Source organism: Natrix helvetica, assembly GCF_964273705.1.
Source record: "Natrix helvetica genome assembly, chromosome: Z".
NCBI lineage: Eukaryota > Metazoa > Chordata > Lepidosauria > Squamata > Natricidae > Natrix > Natrix helvetica.
Genome location: NC_138554.1, coordinates 9,070,808 through 9,093,920, shown reverse-complemented (window position 1 = coordinate 9,093,920; position 23,113 = coordinate 9,070,808). Strand labels below are relative to the sequence as shown.

The 23,113-nt window shown below is 47.0% G+C and overlaps 2 protein-coding genes across 3 annotated transcripts in view; one reads left to right on the top strand and one right to left on the bottom strand.

The window, feature by feature from the left end:
- LOC309382125 (ras-related protein Rab-2-like) overlaps nt 1–4,884 on the bottom strand; it is a 32,673-nt gene extending 27,789 nt beyond the window's left edge. The window contains exon 1 of one of the 2 annotated variants that reach the window (XM_081933629.1): nt 4,675–4,884. Coding sequence is in view for 1 of the 2 variants with exons in the window: in XM_081933628.1 (XP_081789754.1) it covers nt 4,507–4,552 (46 nt within the window). In the remaining variant the exon portion in view is untranslated. The other variant, XM_081933628.1, reaches the window with a different exon arrangement.
- Nucleotides 4,885–5,044: 160 nt separating this feature from the next.
- LOC309382121 (TOX high mobility group box family member 4-like) overlaps nt 5,045–23,113 on the top strand; it is a 40,428-nt gene continuing 22,359 nt past the window's right edge. The window contains exons 1-2 of the mRNA XM_081933624.1: nt 5,045–5,203; nt 16,654–16,722. Of these exons, the coding sequence (XP_081789750.1) occupies nt 5,198–5,203; nt 16,654–16,722 (75 nt within the window). The 5' untranslated portion in view covers nt 5,045–5,197. The remainder of the gene's footprint in view (nt 5,204–16,653; nt 16,723–23,113) is intronic.

Here is a 23,113-nt window from a genome sequence, read left to right as displayed (position 1 = left end):
AACATAAACTGAGACCTGAAAGAGACACCTACAATAATAGAAAAGAGAGATAGAGAGGAGGAGAGAAGGAAAGGAAGACGGGGGAAAGAAGAAAGAGGTAAGGAGAGGAGGATGGAAGGGAGAGAAAGAGAAGGAGAGAGGGTAGGGAGGGGAAGAGGAAGAGTAGGAGTAGGAGAAAGGGAAGGGAAGAAGGAAGGGAAAGGAGAAACAAAATGCACAGGTACAGTATAGGTGGTACCTTGCTCAGTAGTAGTAACTGTAAAAGGGATCTTGGAGTCCTAGTGGACAACTATTTAAATATGAGCCAGCAGTGTGCAGCAGCTGCCCAAAAAGCCAACACAGTTCTAGGCTGCATCAACAGAGGGATAGAATCAAGATCACGTTAAGTGTTGATGCCGCTTTATAATGCCTTGGTAAGGCCACATTTGGAATACTGCATTCGGTTTTGGTCGCCACGATGTAGAAAAGATGTGGAGACTCTAGAAAGAGTGCAGAGAAGAGCAACAAAGATGATTAGGGGACTGGAGACTAAAACATATGAAGAACGGTTGCAGGAACTGGGTATGTTTAGCTTAAGAGAAAGAAGGACTAGCAGTGTTCCAATAACTCAGGGGCTGCCACAAAGAAGAGGGAGTCAAGCTATTCTCCATGGCATCTGAGGGTAGAACAAGAAGCAATGGGTGGAAACTAATCAAGAGGAGAAGCAACTTGGAACTGAGGAGAAATTTCCTGACAGTGAGAACAATGAATCAGTGGAACAGAGGTTTCCTCCAGAAGCTGTGAATGCCCCAACACTGGAAGTCTTTAAGAAGATGGTGGATAGCCATCTGTCTGAAATGGTACAGGGTTTCCTGCCTAGGCAGGGGGTTGGACTAGAAGACCTCCAAGATCCCTTCCAACTCTACTATTGTATTGTATTGTATTGTATTGTATTGTACACTATATGCTATGCAAGAGGAGTACAATATGCATCCATTTATTGATTTATATTTGTTCTGCATGAATGAAAATGTATGTATGTATGTATCAGTGGTGGGTTTCAAATTTTTTTCGAACCCCTTCTGTAGGTGTGCCCGGCTTTGTGGGAGTGGCTTGCCGGCCCTGTGACCGGGTGGGCGTGGCCAACTTGTAAAATGTGGTGAAACTCACTTAACAACGCTCTTGCTTAGCAACCAAAATGTTGGCTCAGAAACTCTGGCATTTGAAGCACGAAAGCCTTAAAGCTGTCAAGTTACAAGACCCTTGCACCCCTAACCCTTTAGAAAAAAAACCCCAGGGGTGTTCAAACTTGACAGCTTTAAGACTTGTGGACTTCAACTCCCAGAATTCCTCCTCTCGCTCTTCATCTTGATGATGTGTGGACGGGCGGGGGGAGGGAGCTGGAACCGGTTCTAAACGGCACTGTAGATTTGTGGAACCTCTTCTATAGAAGAGGTTAGAACTGGCAGGGACCCACCCCTGGTATGTATAGATAGATAGACGGATAGATGAATAGATAGATAGATAGATAGATAGATAGATAGATAGATAGATAGATAGATAGATAGATAGATAGATATAGATAGATATAACAGGAGATGGGGATCACCGCAGATGGGGACTGCAGCCAAGAAATTAAAAGAGGCTTGCTCTTGGGGAGGAAAGCTATGGCAAATCTAGACAGCATACTAAAAAGCAGAGACATCCCCCTGCCAACAAAAGTGCCTATAGTCAAGGCTATGTTTTTCCCAGTTGCAATGGATGGCTGTGAAAGGTGGACCATAAGAAAGGCTGAGCGCCAAAGGATTGAGGCCTTTGAACTCTGGTGCTGGAGAAGACTCCTGCGAGTCCCCTGGACTGCAAGGTGATTCAACCGGTCAGTCCTAGAGGAGATCAACCCTGACTGCTCTTTAGAAGGCCAGATCCTGAAGAGAAAACTCAAATACTTTGGCGAACAAATGAGAAGGAAGGACTTACTGGAGAAGAGCCTCATGCTTGGAAAGATTGAGGGCAAAAGAAGATTGGGACGGCAGAGAATGAGGTGGCTGGATGGAGTCACGAAAGCAGTAGGTGTGAGATTAAATGGGACTCTAGAGGATGGTAGAGGACAGGAGGGCCTGGAGGAATGCTGTCCATGGGGTCGCAATGGATTGGACATGACTTCGCAACTAACAATATATACACACACTAGCTGAAAACCCGGCCTTGCCCGGGTATTTATTTATAGGGGGAAAATGTCCGGCCCAAACGTAATTTCTAATGTTGGATTTTCCCCCTTACCAGAGGGAGCCCCCTTGTGGAGTACTGTGAAGCCATTACCATGGCAACTCTATTGCGCTGTACAGAAGAATCCATTTTACGGTGGTACAGTAGAAGCCATTTCAAGGCACAACAGGCTGCATCTTAACAGAACACCTCCCCCAAGGGGTGTTAGGAGTGTCTTATCCCCACAGTATTTTTTTTCCAGAGAGTATGTCATCTGTGGCTGGAATACATACATACATACACAGAGAGAGAGAGAGAGAGAGAGAGAAAGAGAGAGAGAAAGAGACAGAGACAGAAAGAGAGAGACACAGAGAGAGACAGAGAAAGAGACAGAGACAGAGACAGACAGAAAGAGACAGAGACAGAGAGACAGAAAGAGAAAAAAAGAGACAGAGACAGAGAGACAAAGAGAGACAGAGAGCGAGAGAGACAGAGAAAAAAGAGACAGACACGAGAGAAAGAGACAGAGAAAGAGAGAGCCATATATATATGTGTGTGTGTGTGTTGCATTTGTGCTGATAGATAAATATACATATATATATGTAAAGCTCTAAGGCAGGGCTCTAAAAGGGTGTTTATATATTTAGTGACTTCTCTCTGTATTAGTCATTAAAGTGGTTAACTTTAAATGGTTCATTTCTTAATCTTTTAATACACCTGCTATTGTGTTTGTTAGCCTAGAGATAAAACACCAAACTATAAAGAGAAGAAAGGTTACGTTTGTTTCAACCGAGTGTAACTTTGCTGTGATTGTTTTATACTTGTAGTCTTGTCAGGAATCTTGGGAGATTTAAAAGCAGCATTGGGAGAGGTACGTACTGTAAAAGGAATGACTGTATACAGGAAGTCCTCGACTTATGCTAACTGAGCCCAAAATTCCTAAGCAGGACAATTAAGTCAGTTTTGCCCAATTTTGTGATCTTTCTTGACACAACTGTTCAGTAAATCACTGCAATGGTGACGTTAGTAACACGATTGTGAAGGAAATCTGGTTTCCCCATTGACCTTATCAGTAGATCTCAAAAGAAGATCACATGATCCCAGAGCACTGCAACCGTCATAAACACATGCCAGTGGCCAAGCCTTCTGAAATTTGATCACGTGACCATGGGAATGCTGCAAAGGTCATAAGCGGGAACAACAGTAGTGCTGCTGTAACTTTGAAGTCACTACATAAATGATTGTAAGTCTAAGATGATTTGCAGATCAGTTTTTCCTCAATTTTGGCCACTTTGTGTGGACTCCCAGAATGCAGTAGCCAAAGTGGGAAACAATGCGCAGTCCACAACTTATGAGTTAAATCCAAGATTGTTGTTGCTAAGTGAGACATTTGTTCAGTGAACTTTGCTGTATTTTACCATCTTTTCCACCACCGTGTTTTAAGTGAATTTAAGCCAAGTTGTTCAATTAGACACATGCTCTTTGAATTAACGACCACCATCAAGCCCAAAATTTCTGCTGCTAAATGAGACATTTGTTAAGTCAATTTTGCCTGCATTTTACGCTTTCCCGCCAACTGGTTTTCAGTGAATAACTACAGTTGCTAACTCAGCCACCCGGTCCTCGATTTACGACTGCAACCGAGCCTAAAATTTCCGTTGCATTTGTTCAGTGAGTTTTACCCTGTTTTACGACGTGTTTTTTTGCCACCGTTGTTAAGTGAATCCTTGAAGTAGTGAAGCGGACGGCCCAGTGGTTAAGTGAATCTGACTGCCCCATTGACTTTGGCTTGTCAGAAGGTTCCAAAGGGGGGATCTGGGAACCTGCGACCGTCATAGGTACGGGTCAATTGCCAAACGTCTGAATTTTGATCCCGTGAAGGTGGGGATGCCCCAAAGGCCGTCAAAAGTGTGAAAAACAGTCGTAAGTCAGTTTTTTTCAGTGCCGCCTTAACTTCATGCCATCGTTGAACGGTCACTAAATGAACTGTTGTAAATCGAGGACTACCTGTAGGGTTAGATTAGGCTGTCTGTTATAGATTCAATTTCCATTTCTTCCCTCTGGGTCCAATCTTGGTTAACCTGGGGACTGAAGGAGGCCAGATCCTGGTTTGGCACAAAACCTGGGCTTTAGAGATCAGCAAAACCTAACCTAGATTTAACCACGTTCTGATGCTAATGCAACCAGGGTCCTGGCACGACCCTGGGGTGAGGAAGCAGCTTCACTGAACGCCCCCCCTCCCCCCAGTCTCGCCATCATCCCCCCCCCCCACCCAAAGCGTCCCTCCCAAAGTTTAGGACCCCCCCTCAGCCCCTCCCCTACCGGTGTCCCCGATGATAACGTATTTGAAAAGGTAGGCATAGGACATGGCGCCGAAGGCCCCGGAAGCCCGGCCCCAACCGCCGCTCTCATCCCCACTAGGACGCTCTGGTTTTCCTTTTCCGGTTTCCTTTGAATGAAGGCGAAAGGGATTTAAAAAAAAAAAAAAACCTTTGTCTAGTCCCGGCCTCGAAAGGCGGGCAGCGACGCTCTAGCACCAAGCGGAAGTTCCAAATCCACCGCCTTCCCCGCGCCCATTCACAATGCAACCGTTGGCTTTGACGTCACATCCGCCGGCTTCCCGAAGGCGGCGCGTCGGCGGCCGCTCTAGCGTGTTTCCTTCCCACCCCTCCTTTTCGCCGCCCCTCGAGGCGTCGGAGCCGCTTCCCGGCTCGCCGCCTTAAACGGCGCCTGAGGGGAATTAAAAAAGCCGTGGGGAGGGAGAGAGGAGGGGGCGGGGGAAAGAAATCCAACCCGCATTTGTCACGACCCAAAGGCTTGCTTCCCTGATCATAGAGTGAGGAGGGGAGGAAGGCAACGTGGGGCGGAAGTGACGCGCCCCCCGGCCGTCGCCTTTGGGGGGCGGCCTCCGTTCCGGTTCCGGTCTGAGAGCCTGGAGGAAGAAAGCAGGGGGAGGGGGAGAGTCTGGTAAGGGGTCTCCCCCCCTCTTCGTCGCGGCTCCGAACCGGCGGCCATGGAGGTGAGGGGCGAGTTTGAACCGCCTGTCTGCCGCGGGGAGGGAAGAGGCTGTGGCTGCGGAGGAGGAGGAGGAGGGCCGGGCGTGGTGGTGGTGATGGTGGGGTCTGGGAGGAGGTGGGGGGTGGGGAAGGGCTTGTTCCCCTCGTGCTCTTTCCAGCCCTTACCCGACCTTCCCTTCTCCCTTAACAACGCCCAGGGTGGACCTCAGCCCGCTTCCTCGGCAGGTGGGCTTCTCGAGACGGATGGATTGGCAGTAGCCGTTGGGGTGGGAGGGAGGGGTGTGTGTAAGGAAACGGGTTTTGCTCTTCCCTTGAGCCTAGGTACGGACACGTGCCCGTCGAGGCCCGGTGTGCATTCATATGTTACTAGAGTTTACAGTGTCAATAGATTGTCTGTCTGTCTATCTGTCATTTGTCTTTCTGTCTATCTCTCCCATCTGTCTGTCTGTCTCTCTCTCATCGGTCTCTATCTATTTCCCTGTCTGTCTGTCGTCTGTCTGTATCTATCATCTATCTGCCTGCCTGCCTGTCTGTCTGTCATCTGTATCTATCCATCTAGCCATTTGCCTGTATATCTGTCTGCCTATATCTATCTGTCATCTGTTTGTATCCATCCGTCCGTCCATCCATCCATCCATCCGTCTATGTATCTGTCTATGTATCTATCTATCTATCTATCTATCTATCTGTCTATGTATCTGTCATTGTGTGTATTCATCCGTCCATCCATCCATCTATCTATCTGTCTATCTATCTGTCATCTGTTTGTATCTGTCCATCTAGCCGTCTGTCTGTCTATCTGTCTGTCTGTATATCTATCTGTCTGTCATCTGTTTGTATCCATCCATCTATCTCTGTACTTCTGTCTGTCTATCTGTCATTTGTCTTTCTGTCTATCTCTCCCATCTGTCTATCATCTGTCTGTCTGTCTGTCTCTCTCATCTGTCTATCTCCCTATCTGTCTGTCGTCTGTCTGTATCTATCCGTCCATCTGTCTGCTTGTATCTATCTGTCTATCTGTCATCTTTCTGTATCTATCCATCTATCTGTCTGTCTGTATATCTGTTTGTCTGTCATCTGTTTGTATCCATCTATCTATCATCTGTCTGTCTGTCTGTCATCTGTATCTATCCATCCAGCCTTTTGTCTGTATATCTGTCTGTCTATATCTATCTGTCATCTGTTTGTATCCATCCGTCCATCCATCTATCTATCTATCTGTCTATGTATCTGTCATTGTGTGTATTCATCCGTCCATCCATCCATCCATCTATCTGTCTATCTATCTGCCATCTGTTTGTATCTGTCCATCTAGCCATCTGTCTGTCTATCTGTCTGTCTATATCTATCTGTCTGTCATCTGTTTGTATCCATCCGTCCATTCATCCATCTATCTGTTTGTATCCATCCATCCATCCATCTCTGTACTTCTGTCTGTCTATCTGTAATTTGTTTATATCCATCCACTATCTGTCTGTCTATCTATCTATCTATCTATCTATCTATCTATCTATCTATCTATCATCTATCTATCTATCTATCTATCTATTATCTATCTATCTATCTATCTATCTATCTATCATCTATCTATCTATCTATCTATCTATCTATCTATCATCTATCTATCTATCATCTATCTATCTATCTATCTATCTATCTATCTATCTATCTATCTATCTATCTATCTATCTATCTCTGTATCTGTCATCTGTCTGTTTCTATCTATCCATCATCCATCTATCTACGGTATCTATCATCTATGTCAGCGATGGCAAAAAAGGGAGCATGCCTGCTTGCACGCTCGTCGGGGCCGCAACCCGGGAGAGGAGCTCCGCAGGGGGCATGCGTGTGCCGAAAAATGAACTTCCGGTTCTAGCGTGCCAGCTAATCTTCCAGTTACTGGCATGCGCGTGTGCATTACGATCAGCTGGCTGGTGCGCGTGCTCAGGCCGGAAAACGGAAGACCAGCTCTTCCAGTTTCCAGCACTGCCGCATGCACGAAGGGCAGCTGATCATCGCATGCACACCCTAAACCCGGAAGAGGAACGGGCGTGGCCGCGCGTGCCAGGCGACATGGCTCCATGTCCTACTTCAGGCACGTGTGCCATAGGTTCGCTATCACGGATCTATCATCTGTCTATGTAGCCATCATCCATCCATCCATCTTATCTATCTACAGTATGTGTCTGTCTGTCTCTGTCTAACTAAACTAAGACAGTGAACTCTATGTATTAGAGTTGAGGTCTTCTAATATATATATTAGCGTTCGCCATGTCAGACAAACTAGAATATTTGTCTGAAACGGTACAGGGCTTCCTGCCCGAGCAGGGGGTTGAACTTGAAGACCTCCACGGTCCCTTCTCTTATTCTTTTATTGGGGTGATGTGGAAGGCAACAGTCTTCCACAGTTATGGTTGAGTGCCTTGCTGCACACAGTTGTTCGTCTCTCTCATAGCCTTCACCTCCTTTCTCCAGGTACGTCGCCTTTTGAAGGCTAAAATAATGTGAACGTAGTACAGGTAGTCCTCGACGTACGACCACCCTTGAGCTCAAAACCTGTGAGGCAATTGTTAAGCGCATTGTGCCCCATTTTACGAACTTTCTTGCCACGTTTGTTAAGCGAATCACTCAAGTGTTTAAATTAGTAACAGTGTTGTTAAGTAAGCCCGGCTTTCCCTCTGACTTTGCTCGTCCGAAGGTCACACAAGGGGGATCACATAACCCCGGGACACTACAACCATGATAAACATAAGCCAGTTGCCAAGCATCTGGATTTCGACCCCGTGACTATGGGGATGCTGCAAATGTCATTAAGTGTGAAAAACACTAGGGCAGGAATGAGATATGGTTCCTCTAAGTGTGGTGCTGACTGGCAACAGGGAGCTGCAGCAGAGGGATAAACGAGCCACATTCAGCTCTGGAGCCGCATGTGACTCTTTCATCCCTCAGCTGCGGCTCCCTCTTGCTGGTTGGCTGCACAGTTGATAGCACTTTTCGTTAGTCCAGGTAGAGGAAAAAGGATGCCACGCTAGGAGGAGACACTATAGTGCGGGAACCGGACTTTCGGTCGGCTTCAGAACTGAACGGGGGGCTTCCGGTTAGGACCTTGAGTGTTTAAGGTTGATGCTCTTAGTGGAAAAAGAACTATATTGGATCAAAGGAGCATAGATGAGAGGCATGGCCATAAAGTGGCAAAAGGTCATGAGGGGGAAATAAAATTTATCCTGAAAAATGGGACGGGATCAGCATGAAAAGTATGGGATGTAATGATTCTCAGAATAAGAACAACATGTTCAGGAATCAAGCATAGCTTAATCATATGCTGTAGGAGCGAAGCCATCCTATACAGTATTATGGGAGGATAACCATTATGGAAAGGGACCCAGTGGCTCAGTGGCTAAGATGCTGAGCTTGTCGATCAGAAGGTGGGCAGTTCAGCGGTTCGAATCCCTAGTGCTGCGTAATGGAGTGAGCTCCCGTGACTTGTCCCAGCTTCTGCCAACCTAGCAATTCAAAAACAGGTACAAAATGCAAATAGAAAAATAGGGACCACCTTTGGTGGGAAGGTAACAGCGTTCCGTGCACCTTCAGCATTTAGTCATGCCGGCCACATGATCACGGAGACATCTTCGGACAGCGCTGGCTCTTCGGCTTTGAAACGGAGATGAGCACCACCTCCTAGAGTCAGGAACGACTAGCACATATGTGTGAGGGGAACCTTTACCTTTACCTTAATGACTCACAGAATAAGAATAAAATGTTCAGGAACCAAGCATAGCTTAATCAAATGCTGTGGGGAGCGAAGCCATCCTATACAGTATTATCGGAGGATAACTATTATGGACGGAGTGTGTGAAATTTCAATCCCATGCCTCATTGGGTGAGGGATCCTTACCAACTGCCTTGAAGGAGGCGGTGGTGAGGCCCTTACTTAAGAGGCCTTCACTCGACCCAACGGAGCTAGCTAATTATCGTCCAGTCTCCAACCTTCCCTTTCTAGCGAAGGTTGTCGAGAATGTGGTGGCGCAGCAGTTTCCACGACACCTTGACGAATCCGATTATCTAGACTCACGCCAGTCCGGCTTCCGACCCGGGCACAGCACGGAGACAGCCTTGGTCGCGTTGGTCGATGATCTCTGGACGGCCAGAGATAGAGGTTGTTCCTCTATCCTGGTCCTATTAGACCTCTCGGCGGCTTTTGATACCATCGACCATGGTATCCTATTGCGCCAGTTGGAGGGGATGGGAGTCGGAGGCACTGTTTTGCGGTGGTTCGGCTCCTACCTCTCCGACCGGAAGCAATGTGTGTTGACAGGGGGGCAGAGGTCGACCCTGAGGCCACTCACTTGTGGGGTGCCACAGGGGTCGGTCCTCTCGCCTCTCCTGTTCAACACATATGTGAAGCCGCTGGGTGAGATCATCCGTGGTTTTGGGGTTGAGTACCATCAGTACGCTGATGATACTCAGCTGTACATTTCAACCCCAAACCACCCCAACGAGGCTGTCGAAGTGATGTCCCGGTGTTTGGAGGCCGTCGGGGTCTGGATGGGGGACAACAGACTCAAACTCAACCCCTCCAAGACTGAGTGGCTGTGGCTACCGGCACCTCGGTTCAGCCAGCTAATTCCATCGCTGGCCATAGGGGGTGAACAATTGCCCCCTGTGGAACGGGCGCGCAATTTGGGCGTCCTCCTTGAAGCCCGGCTGTCAATGGATGACCATGTGGCAGCCGTGGCAAGGGGGGCGTTCCACCAGGTTCGCCTGGTGCGCCAATTGCGCCCCCTACTGGACCGGGATGCCCTGCGCACGGTCACTCATGCGCTGGTGACGTCCCGCCTGGACTACTGCAACGCTCTCTACATGGGGCTGCCCTTGGGACGCGTCCGGAGACTGCAGTTAGTTCAGAACGCAGCCGCGCGGGCTGTGATGGGGAGTACTAGGTACTCCCACGTAACACCTCTCCTGCGCGAGCTGCACTGGCTACCTGTGGTTTTTCGGGTGCGTTTCAAGGTCTTGATTACCATCTTTAAAGCGCTCCATGGCACAGGACCTAGTTACTTGCTGGATCGCATCCTCCCACACACATCCCTGCGGCCAATTCACTCACACAGGGAGGGGCTTCTCCTGGTGCCGTCCACTAGGCAATGCCAGCGGGCGACACCAAGGAGTAGGGCCTTCTCTGTGATGGGCCCAACCCTCTGGAATGACCTCCCCCCTGACATCAGAACCACCACTGACCTCCGCTCCTTCCGGCAAAAATTGAAGACTCACCTGTTCCGACTAGCGGGCCTGGTATAATTACAACTGTTACCTCCTGGTAGACGTACTATTAACTGGTTATTTTAGGGGTATTGTTTTAATTTAATTTGTGTGTTTCTTAGGGGTTTTAAAATTATATTTATATATACTGGCTAACTGTACAGTTCTTTTTAATTCTATTTTTAACCTCCTCCATATTTAACTGTACATATTTAATCTTTCTATTTATTGTATTTTGATGTATTCTTTGCATGGACTGTACACCGCCCCGAGTCCCTTTTGGGAGAGGGGGCGGTCTAGAAGCACAGTAAAATTAATTAATTAATTAATTAATTAATTAATTAATTAACATGGAAAAGAAAGCCTTGGTGTTATTAAAATTTAGTAGTTTAGGGCTCCCCCCCCCCTTGCTAGAGCTATTTATAAACTTTTTAGGCTACCATGGAATTAGGTTGAAATTCATGTGGAATTTTCTGACTATGGTTAAGAAGGAGCTCGTCCTTTCCGTACGAAAACATCTGCGATCCTTTCTTCGGTTTCTTTCTGCATTTTTATAAAAACCACGATCCAGCTTTCTATTCCTGCCGCAATAATGCTTCCAGGGTTATTGGGTGTTTCGATAGAGCAGGGGTCGGCAACCTTAAACCCTCAAAAGAGCCACAAAGGTCCTAATCGATAGCCCCCTGTTCAATTCTGGAGCTGACCGGAAGTCCACTTCCTCCACCATAGAGTCTCCTCCTAGTGCGGCGTTCTTTTTCCTCTACCCGTTCTAACTGAAACTGAAAGCCCTATCGATTGTGGAGCCGACCGGCGACAGGGAGCAGCAGCAGAGGGCTGAAAGAGCCACAAGTGGCTCTGGAGCCGCAGATTGATAGAACATTTGGATATATTGTGCTTATGCCTTTAAACTTTCCCACTGGACATGAGAAGCTGGACGGATTTTGTTCAGGGATCTTTTTAGTCCCTGAAATTAAGATGGACAGGACTCGGCTCTGTATGGGGGAAATCCCTGTGGTTTTTGTTCATCCACACTTCTACAGACATACAACGGAATGTTTCATTACTCATTCTTCTGTAATGTGTGGGTAGCCTTTTGTCCTATATTTGTCCCAGAGTCCTGGTCTTGAATTTCTTACGTCTCACCTTTTTCTGAGAGGGAGGAGTTACGAGCCCCAGTGTACCTCGAACCCTTCCACATCTATGATCTTCCGTGAAGCGGTGCTAAAATGGAACACCTTAAGCGCAATTCGTGCTATTATGGAACAGCATTTCTCAACCTTGGGAACTCGGAGATGTATGAACTTCACTTTCTAGTTGACGAACGGTTGCTGGAATTGGGTATGTCTAAGTTTGATGAAAAGAAGGACTAGGGGTGACATGATAGCAGGGTTCCGATATCTCAGGGCCTGCCGCAAAGAAGAGGCAGACAAGCAATTCTCCAAAGCACCTGAGGGCAGGACAAGAAGCAATGGGTGAAAACTAATCAAGGGAAGAAGCAATCTAGAACTAAGGAGAAATTTCCTGACAGTTAGAACAGTTAATTGGTGGAACAGCTTGCCTCCAGAAGTTGTGAATGCCCCAACACTGGAAGTCTTTAAGAAGATGTTGGATAGCCATTTGTCTGAGCAGGGAGTTAGACTAGAAGACCTCCAAGGTCCCTTCCAACTCTTCTTATTCGAATCATGCTAATAATTCTAATTGACGTTCATACATCTGGAAGCTGCCAAAGGTTGAGACTCATGGCAAAAGAACAGGGACGGGCGATTAATTTTTCCCAAGGAACCACAGGAGAAACTGTTCCTGCTCTTGAGGGCTGAACTAAGAGGACTGTGGAAGTGCAGATAAATTGAAAAGAAGAAACAAAAACAGCCACCCTCAAAGTAAAATCAATCCACGTGGGACAGACGGGAGCAGCCAAAGGCCTGGAATGTGACTCAGAGGCCGTAAAAATGCCCAAGTCTGCTGTAGAATATTTCTGACCGGCGTAATAAATACGGGTTGGCATTGCCCGGATAAGATAAAACGGTCATTTATTTAATCGCTTGAAAACTGAGCGGCTAGAGGGCTCGCAGTTAAACCCTTACCTGCCTCTGCCGACAGTGGTTGCTTCTTGCTCTCCCTTTCCCCACCCTCTCCTCTCCTTATTTTGTATGTTCTATTTTCCTTATCTTTCCCCCCTCCTCTCCTCTCCTCTCTTCATTTTCTATTTTCCTTATCTTCTCCTCCCCTCTTCTCCTCTCCTCTCTTTCCTGTCCTCGTTCTCTTTCTATTTTCCTTCTTCCCCTCCTCTCTCTTTCCTGTCCTCATTTTCTTTCTAGTTTCCTTCTTCCCTCCCCTTTCTTTCCTGTCCTCATTTTCTTTCTAGTTTCCTTCTTCCCTCCCATCTCTTTCCTGTCCTCATTTTCTTTCTAGTTTCCTTCTTCCCCTCTCCTCTTCCCCTCTCCTCTTCCCCTCTCCTCCTCATTTTCTATTTTCCTTCTTTCCGTCCCCTCTCTTTCCTCTCCTCGTTTTCTTTCTATTTTCCTTCTTCCCCTCTCCTCTTCCTCCTCCTCTCATTTTCTATTTTCCTTCTTTCCCTTCCCTCTCCTCTTCCCCTCTCCTCTCCTCCATTTTCTATTTTCCTTCTTTGTCTCCCCTCTCCTCTCCCCCCTCCTCTCATTTTCTATTTTCCTTCTTTCTTTCCCCTCTCCACTTCCCCTCTCCACTCCTCATTTTCTATTTTCCTTCTTTCCCTCCCCTCTTTCCTCTCTTTGTTTTAATTCTATTTTCCTTCTCCTCTCCTCCTCATTTTCTATTTTCCTTCTTGCCCTCCCCTCTCCTCTTCCCCTCTCCACTCCTCATTTTCTATTTTCCTTCTTTCCATCCCCTTTCCTCTCCTCGTTTTCTTTTTACTTTCCTTCTCCTCTTCCCGTCCCCTCTCCTCTTCCCCTCTCCACTCCTCATTTTCTATTTTCCTTCTCCCCCCTCTTCGTCCCCTCCCCTCCCCTCTCCTCATTTTCTATTTTCCTTATCTTCCCCTCTCCTCTTCTCTTCTTCCCCTCCCATCTTCTCTCTCCTCTCATTTTCTATTTTTCTTCTTTCCCTCCCCTCTCCTTTTCCCCTCTCCTCTCCTCTCCTCATTTTCTATTTTCCTTATCTTCCTCTCTCCTCTTCCCTTCCCTTCTCTTCTTCCCCTTCCCTCTTCTCTCTCCTCTCCTCTTCCCCTCTCCTCTCTTTTCCTGCAGTGGTTTTGAAACTTCCGAACTTCACGCTCTGTTTACCTCCGGGTCTTTTGAAGTAAGCAGACTCTGCAGGTTTTCTGGAAGATGGGCAACCTGCCGTGCCGTTGCTGCCTTTTCTGAATATGTAACAGTGCCCCCCCTCCATCCCTGCTGTTGGGTTTTGAAAAACTGCTCTCTGCAGACGTTAGCAGCGAAAACACTATAGCAAGCTTCATATTCATTCATTCAATTTAGCAGCTGTTTGCTCCCCCCCCCATTGGCTGGCGATCCTATGCTTTGGATTCCTGGAATGTGGGCTTCATTGATGCTTCCTGCAGAAATGAGCAAGTGCTGTAAAGATGATATACCTGTCCTCTAAAAAGCCTGTAGAGATTCTCAAGCCATTCTCAGTCATCCAGGTGCTTGTCCCCAAAGGTGCTTTTTTCAGGAGGCAACTGGACTTTCTTCTTTTCTTTGGAAGACCTTTCGCTTCTCATCCTAGAAGCGTCTTCTGCTCTGAATACTCCTTGCAGACAGCTGGTCATTTGCATCCTTTTTAGAGAGTTGTTGAGGCCATTTGGAGTCCCAAAGATGTTTTTTTTTTCAAGAGGCAAGTGAACTTTCTGGTTTTTTCTTCTGAAGACGTTTTTGCTTCTCATCCAAGAAATTCCTCTGGAAATTGCAGACTACGGGGTCCAGGAGTGCCACTCGGATGACCCCCGAGGACACAGATAGCGTCCTCGGGGATCATACTCAAGTGCTTCAACGACCCTCTAAAAAGGATGCAAATGACCATCTGTCCGCAAGGAGGATCAATCCTTCCATTCCCGACCATCCTGTCTGAGCTGAAGAAGCTTCTTAGACCAGAAGTAAAACATGTTCAAAAAGAAAAAGAAAAAAACAAGTCCAGTTGCCTCCTGAAAAAAAATCGACTTTTGGGACTACCTGTCCTCTACCTCCACAAAAGGTCCATGCATTATAAAGTCCTTCCTGGCCAAGTCAAACTTTACAACATTGCAGCGTTCCACTGAGGCTTGTGATAAGAGAAAGCCCTTCTGGACAGCATTTGTATGTAAAGCTGACCCAGCCAGACTGTGAGTAGAGAATCTGTATTAACTCTGCTCTGTGGTCTTTCATGACTCGCACTTTCCAAACGGTTCAAAGACGGCAACTTAAACCAAGGAGTATCATCTCCGGCGAAGATTCTCAGTCGTCCTCCAGACAACCTTCAGAGGTGTCTGAAGGTGGAATCATGGCAGCTGGATCAGTTTGGGTCCAGTTGCCATGATTCAGTGTCACGTGGCGGCTCAGTGGCTTAAGACGCTGAGCTGGTTGATCAGAAAGGTCGGCAGTTTGGCGGTTCGAATCCCTAGCGCCGCGTAACGGAGTGAGTTCCCATTACTTATCCCAGCTTCTGCCAACCTAGCAGTTCGAACTAGTATGCCTAATGTGGGACGCAGTGGCTCAGTGGCTAAGACGCTGAGCTGGTCGATCAGAAAGGTCGGCAGTTTGGCGGTTCGAATCCCTAGCGCCGCGTAACGGAGTGAGTTCCCATTACTTATCCCAGCTTCTGCCAACCTAGCAGTTCGAACTAGTATGCCTAATGTGGGACGCAGTGGCTCAGTGGCTAAGACGCTGAGCTGGTCGATCACAAAGGTTGGCCGTTCGGCGGTTCGAATCCCTAGCGCCGCGTAATGGAGTGAGCTCCCGTTACTTGTCCCAGCTTCTGCCAACCTAGCAGATCGAAAAGTGCAAGTAGAAAAATAAGAACCACCTTTGGTGGGACGGTAACAGCGTTCCACGCGCCTTCTGCATTTAGTCATGCTGGCCACATGACCACGGAAATGTCTTCGGACCACGCTGGCTCCTCAGCTTTGAAACGCAGATGAGCACCGTCCCCTAGAGTCAGGAATGACTAGCACATATATGCGAGGGGAACCTTTACCTGCCATGATTCAACCTTCAGATTATTTGTTTCACGTTCAATTGTCCATGCTCCTGAGTGGTGTGGTGGCGTAGAGGTGGACCTCCTTCCTCCCAATCAAGAGGCTGTGAGTTTGTTTCTAGGCAGATATTTCTCTTGCCTCGGCACAATGAGAATATGCCTGCTGAACAAAGCTCTGTATTGGCAACAGGAAAGGCATCCGGCCAATAAACACTCAGCTGCATTGAGCTGTCTGTCATGCTAAACCAGACTTCTAGACCAATGCAGCCAGTTCTTGCGTTTTGCCAAAGTCAAACAAGCCACAGGGTGGCTCAACCTAATATCCGGTGGTTGGCTTTGTCTCTTTTAGTGCGAGGGTCTCCAAATTTGGCAACGTTAAGACTTTGCGGGTGGGTGGGTGGGGTGTGTGGACTGGACTTCAACCCCCAGAATTCCTCAGCCCAGCACAGCTACCTTAAACATGTCTTAAACATGGTGGAACCCCCTTGTCTTAGTGTACCAATTTACACTTTTGTAAAGCGGCCACCAAAAAAACCCCTGCGTTTTTTAATACTGCCTTTCGTTGCCGCATTCCCCAGAGTTACGGGATCAACGTTCAGGCGCTGGCCACAGGGCTCTTATTTATGACGGTTGCAGCATCCTGGGGGGGAGGGAGGGGGAAATCACGTGATCCCCTTTTGAGACTTTCTGACGAGCGACGTCAATGGGGAAGCCAGGTTCACTTAACAACGCTGAACTGCGGCGGTTCGCTTAACAACTGTGGCAAGCGAGGTGATAAAACGGGGACAGGCTCATTTCAATTTTGGGCTCAATTGTGGTCATAAGTCAAGGACCACCTGTTATCTTTACCTAGAATTGATATTCCAGCATGGCGGGGGGGGGGGGGGGAGAGATGGATGGGTTTGGGAGAACAGCTCTACAACTGCAAAAGGCATCCTAAACTTCTAGCTATGCAAATATTGTGAATTTATCCCGGCCGCTTCCGCTGTGTTGCTGGTTGAAGATAAAAAGAGAAACTGATTGACGCTGTTTTCCTTTCTCTCCTAAGTTCCCCGGGGGAAATGAGAATTACCTGGCTATCACGGGGACGACCCACCCTTTCCTGTCGGGGGCTGAGGTGAGATGGCAATGGGGCTGCTTGCACGGATAGTGGGGGGGGGACAATGGGGGCACCTGTGCTGCATGATTGGGTTTGGAGGCAAAGGGACTATTCGTCGCTTAGGCTGCCGCAAAATGATTTGCATGCCGAACAGGGTGGATAAAAATCAATGTTTTTTTTTAAAAAAAATCTGATTTTTTTAAAAATTTAAATTGGATTTTTAAAAATTTAAATTGGATTTTTAAAAATTTAAATTGGATTTTTAAAAATTTAAATCGGATTTTTTAAAAATTTGTATCAGATTTATTTTCATGAAATGCTTTTGGAGTAAAAAAAAATAATCTATCTACAGATTGCCGTGTTTCTCCAAAAATAAGGCAGGGTCTTATTTTCTTTTGATCCCCGAAATAAGCACTCGGCTTTATTTTCGGGTAGGTCTTATTATTTTTGAGGTGCAGGAGACGGCGAACGTGGTCAATTCCACGCTGCTGCTGCGTTGCAATATTTTCGGGGAGAGCTTGCGTTAACACATGCGCTCAAAAGCCCCAATTAGGCTTATTATCTGGGGAGGTCTTATATACGGGGAAACCGGGGAGTTTTCTATTTAAGATTAAGATTAATCATTGAGTTTATTCAGCATGAAATGGAGCTCAGTTAAAGGTAGCATGAGGCTGTATATGCTGCAATATTTACCTTTTGGGGAAACTCAAGCTCGGCAAAGCTGAGATAACATCCACTGCCTTCATACATTCACACAATTTCACAGTAACCGCGAGATCATACATCATAAAACAAAGTTCAGGAATACTCCTTTATCCCATTGTTTTGCAAATCTGCGTACACTACAAACTGTAGGATGGTTTGAAGAGAAATGCACCTGTGCCACCAGGCTCTAAGCGTGAGGAGGAAGGGCAAGCAGTGAAAATGAAAGTGAAACCTTCTAAGCAGCTTATAAATATAATATTAAAGAGCGCCTGTCATTTCAAATCCATCATGGCAGCGCTTTTTAGCAGGCATCCATCCAGTCACCTGCCCGCCACGTCCCTCACCTTGTTGTGTCACAACCGTCTCACCAGCTGTCCCAGTGGTTCTCAACCTTCCCCGTGCCGCGACCCTTTAATACAGTTCCTCATGTTGTGGTGACCCCCCAACCATAAAATTGGTCTCTCGGTTCCTAAGACCATCGAAGATATGTGTTTTCTGATGGTCTTAGGCGACCCCTGTGAAAGGGTCATTCGACCCCCAAAGGGGTCCCGACCCACAGGTTGAGAACCACTGCATTAAAGGGAATGGGACTGTCGGTGGCTCAACAGTGGGTCAGAGGAGGAGCCGTTGCGGGACAGAGATGACAGTTGTTCTTTTAAAGATGATGACTTCAATCGACTCGATTTCAATTGGCTCAATTTAAATCAAATCCACCCTGATGCCGAAGGCTGCTGATTTAAGCTAACTATTTTGTAAGGCTAGACGTTCAAAGCCAGCACTTTTCAAACGGACGAGTTTCAGCTGTATGTTTTTATGAATGTAACTTGCCACCGGGAAGACCGTTCCGCTCGATCCCTTCCCCCAAATAGATGTGTTTTAAAAAATTTGAACGGTCATTTTACCAATCCACAAAAAGTCCCAAAGACACTGAATGTGATTGCTGCTTCTGCCCAGTTTAGGAAATCAAGTGCTCCTCGGATTATTTTACCGTGCCCATCATAATCTCATCTGCACATACCTATTTTTCACAGTATAAGACACACTTCCCCCACCTTAAAAGAGGGTGAAAATTTGGGTGTGTCTTATACACCGAATGTAGCTCCGCCCACTCACCATCCCCCACCCTTTGCCCTCTGCCTCCCAGCAATGTGCTTCCTTGCAGCAAACAGCCTGTTTCAGCTTCAGCACAGCCTGATGAGCACAAGCAGCTGATTGTCGGTTGGATTGTCCTGATCATCAGCTGTTTCAGCCTGCAGGGATTGTCACTGCCATCTCCATGTGTCCCATTTTTGGCCTTCGCATCCCATGTTTGGTCTCTGTGCACCCTGTTTTCGGCCTCCACGTGCTCCATTGTCCACCCATTCCAATCCGGAAAACATGGCACGTGGAGGCCAAAATTGGGGCGTGTGGAGGCTAAAAACGGGATGTGGAGGCCGAAAATGGGATGGGCGGAGGCGGCAATAGGCAGTGGCAATCCCTGCAGCCTGAAACAGCTGATTATTGGGAGGCTGATCCAATCAACAATCAGCTGCTTGTGCTAATCAGGCTGTGCTGAAGCTGAAACTGCAACAGGCTGTTTGCTGCAAGGAGGCAAATTGCTGGGAGACAGAGACAGATTTTTTTTCTTGTTTTCCTCCCCAAAAGTTAGGAGCGTCTTATACTCTGAAAAATACGGTATTTTCATTCAAAACTCAGAAAACCTCCCTTCCCTTTTTTGGCGAGGGTGCTAGGCCTAAATCTAGAAAACCACACTTTCCTGATACAAGGGGAAGGAGGGTGTGTGTGTTTTTTTTTTCCTTGACCCAATAAAACATAAACTCACCACAGAGGAGCCTGGGGGAAAGACATTTCCATAGAGTTAAAAACTACCAAATTTTCCCCAATAAATAAATAAATTCCAAGCTGAAAGACCCTGGCAGGATGGAGGAGCAGATGAGAAGCCGTGGCGGTACTGTGGATAGCAATGGCACGTACACTTATATACCGCTTCACAATGCTTTAACAGTCCTCTCTAAGTGGTTTGACAGAGTCAGCCTATGGCCCCCAACAATCTGGGTCCTCATTTTACCCACCTCAGAAGGATGGAAGGCTGAGTCAACCTTACCCTGATGAGATATGAACTGCCAAATTGCAGGCAGCAGGCAGTCCGCAGAAGTAGCCTGCAGTACTGCGCTCTAGCCACCGCGGTTCATACGATGGATTCCCTCTCTCTCCCCTTGCTCAAAGCACAGTTCCTTTATTTGCTCAGGACCCAGGCTGCTGGTACTACAATTTTGGTTCCTTGGTTGCTTATTTCTCCAGCTTTTGGTCTCCTCCTCACGTCCGGCAGCTCAGCTTGGAAATGACCAATTTCCAAGAATGGTGTTACAACGCACATTAGTAACACCAAGAATGGTGTTACAACGCACATTAGAACAGGGGTGTCCAACCTTGGCAACTTTAAGCGAAGCTGGCGGAGGAATTCTGGGAGTTTGAAGTTCCCAAGCCTTAAAAGCTGCCAAGGTTCGAGACCCCTGCATTAGAAGATCATTCGATCCAGTGCTCCCCAAGTCCTTGCCATGGAGATTTTTCCAGGGATTGAAATCCTTTAATTCCTCTGCATTTCGTCAGAACCTGAGGATGCTTCTTGGATGAGAAGTGAAACATCTTTGAGAAAAAACAAGAACCAAAGTGCAGTTGCCTTTTGAAAAAAACACCTTCCCCAGATCAGAGGATCAGAATTTGGGCACTTGGTAATCCACATGTAATTTATAACGTGGTGTAGCATCCTGGGATCCCCTAAACATTCTTTGAAATGTTCCTAGCTGGCTTCCAACAAGCAACAGCAATTGGGGGAGCGGGGAGATGCTGAATTTGCTTAACGTCCACATGATTCATTTAATTGCCACAATGGTTCACATACCAACCTTCCTCCCCACCCCCACCCCAAAAAAGGCTGCAAAATCTCACTTCATCGCTTTGCTTAGCCACAGAAATTCTGGACCTGCTTTTCATAAGTCGAAGAGCATCTGTCATTCAGCTCCCAGCTATGCTTCAACCAACATTTCAGACGAGTTGCACAACAAAGGGGACTTCTCTTTGAGAGACGTCTCAAGCCTCCTGCAGGACAACAATAGTACATCATAATATGTAGAGATTCTCCGTCATCCAGGTCATGGTTGTCCCCTTGGCTATTCTGACCGAGGCTTCCCAAGAGCATGAAGGAAAGTCCGGGTCCCGACAAAACCCCCTTTTATTAATTGACTGTGAATTCTGCTCATTCACATCCAGCGAAGTCTTTCGAGGGAGGATTTATGGTCACAGACCTTATCTGACTTGGTTAGCTACCAGGCTGATATCTGCCAAGCAGGGCAAGGAGTCTCGGAGAATCACGAACCAATGAAGCGAACTAATTGTCTTCTGCAAACTCCATTCCCCCTTTCTTTCCTCTGGGAGGCGCCATTCATCGTCCAACTGTGGCCTTACTCCCAAATCGACCCCTGCTCTTTAGCTGTTCCCTTCATCTGGCAACTCTGCCCATGTGCACACTGGGAACAGGCTCCAGCTGTTCCTCTGCCTCAGTGATGTCTGATTCTGAAGGCAGCTGATAACTGGCATACGGCTCTGGCCCCCTCTCTGTCTCCGACACAGAGCCCTCATCAGAGCCTTCCCCAGACTCCAGGACTGGCCCATCTTCCTCCCCAATCTCCTCACTGTCCGAATCTGCTCCACTGGCCGCTGGCAGGCCACAGCAGGTGCTTTTTCAGGAGGCACCTGGACATTCTTGTTTTTTTGTCTTTTGAAGATGTTTCACTTCTCAGCCAAGAAGCTTCTTCAGCTCTGACAGGATAGTTGGGGGAAATGGAAAAGTTTATAACTGCGGACTACAGGAACCAGTAGTACTACTCCGGTGTCCCTAGCAAGTGAGCGACTCTGGGTAGATGGATAAGAATAGAATGACTGTTTTTATCGATAGTCTGGTTGTAGGCGAGTCAAGAGAAACATTTTGAAAGAATGTTGAATTGTTCTAAAGAACGTTGGAACCCTGGGGAAATTTTACATGCATCTTGGTGGACTTGTTATGATATTCGCTCAAATGTTAGCATTCTACCTATTTTACTAATATTTGTTGTTAGTCGCGAAGTCGTGTCCGACCCATCGGGACCCCATGGACAATGTTCCTCCAGGCCTTCCTGTCCTCTACCATACTCCGGAGTCCATTTACCATATTTTTCGGAGTATAATAAGACGCACCAAGGTTTTGAAGAGGCAAATTTTAAAAAAAATAGTTTTTGCGCTCCCCAAAATGGCCTGTTTTTTTGTCCAAAAAAAAAAGGGCATGCATAGCCTTTAGGAGGCTTATAGAGGGCTCCTGGGGGCTGGGGGAGGGCAAAATTGAGCAAAAAACGGCCCATTTTCTGCTCATTTCTGCCCTCCCCAGCCCCCAGGAGCACACGGCAAGGCTCCTAAAGGCTCTGCACTGCCCTTTTTGTGAAAAAGCGGGGTTTCGGGAGGCAAAAAATGAGTATTCAGTGTATAAGACGCACCCAGATTTTCAGCCTCTTTTTTGAGGGAATACTATGAAAAATACGTTAAGATCACGCCGACTACTTTAATGACTCCATCCAGCCATCTCATTCTCTGTCCCCTTCTTCTTTTGCCCTCAGTCTTTCCCAGTATCAGGCTCTTCTCCAGGGAGTCCTTCCTTCTCATTAGGTGGCCAAAGTATTTGAGTCTCACCTTCAGGATCCAGCTGTTAGGAGTTGGAATAATGTTAGGGTTCTAAATACCATGCAGAAATAAATCATTGTCCAAGGCAAAACATCCTTAAAGGTCCAATTTATTCTACAGGCAATTTAGCACGGCTATGGAAAATTCCAACTCTGAATTACATCCTGTGGGTTCACCCAGTTGAAAGTTCATGATCTATCCCCACACCCACAAATCCATCACATGTTCCAATCATCATCTTCCACGCTGGCATGTACACCCATCTTCTTCCGGCCAGGTGTCGAGGTGTGGAGACAAAAGATGACCTTGGCTTCTATAAAAGAATGTCAACATACATTCCACAATCCTACTCCTTTCTATTCCCCCCTCCCAACTACTACACTAATGAAACAGCATAGAAAATTATAAGAAAGTGTGGCAGGCCAAAGATCCTAAAAAGAATATAACGACAGGCCTGACACCAGCCCTCTAAAGAGCAGGGTTGATCTCCTCTAGGACTGACCGATTTCATCGCCTTGCAGTCCAAGGGACTCGCAGGAGTCTTCTCCAGCACCAGAGACTTCAAAGGCCTCAATTCTTTGGCCCTCAGCCTTTCTTATGGTCCAACTTTCACAGCCCAACGTTGCAACTGGGAAAGCCATCGCCTTGACCAGACGCACTGCCGTAAAATGAGACAAATAAAATAGAAAATGCAAGCATGCAGCCAACATTCTGCTTTGAATCAAGAGTTCATTTCATGAGCAATTGAGAACACGAAAAGCCAACATTATGCATCAGTACTGCAGTAAGACAATACTTACATCAACAACTTATTGCAATAAGATAATAGCTAGGTCCAGCAAGAAGCAGCTACCATCATTGGTCCCGATATGAAATTTAACCTTCACTTTTATACCTTCATTTAACATGTCTCCTGTTCCCCTGAAATATTACCAGGGTAACTTCCTCATTTCACAGTGCCATCCTGTAGTTGGCACATTTCAATGCGCTCATC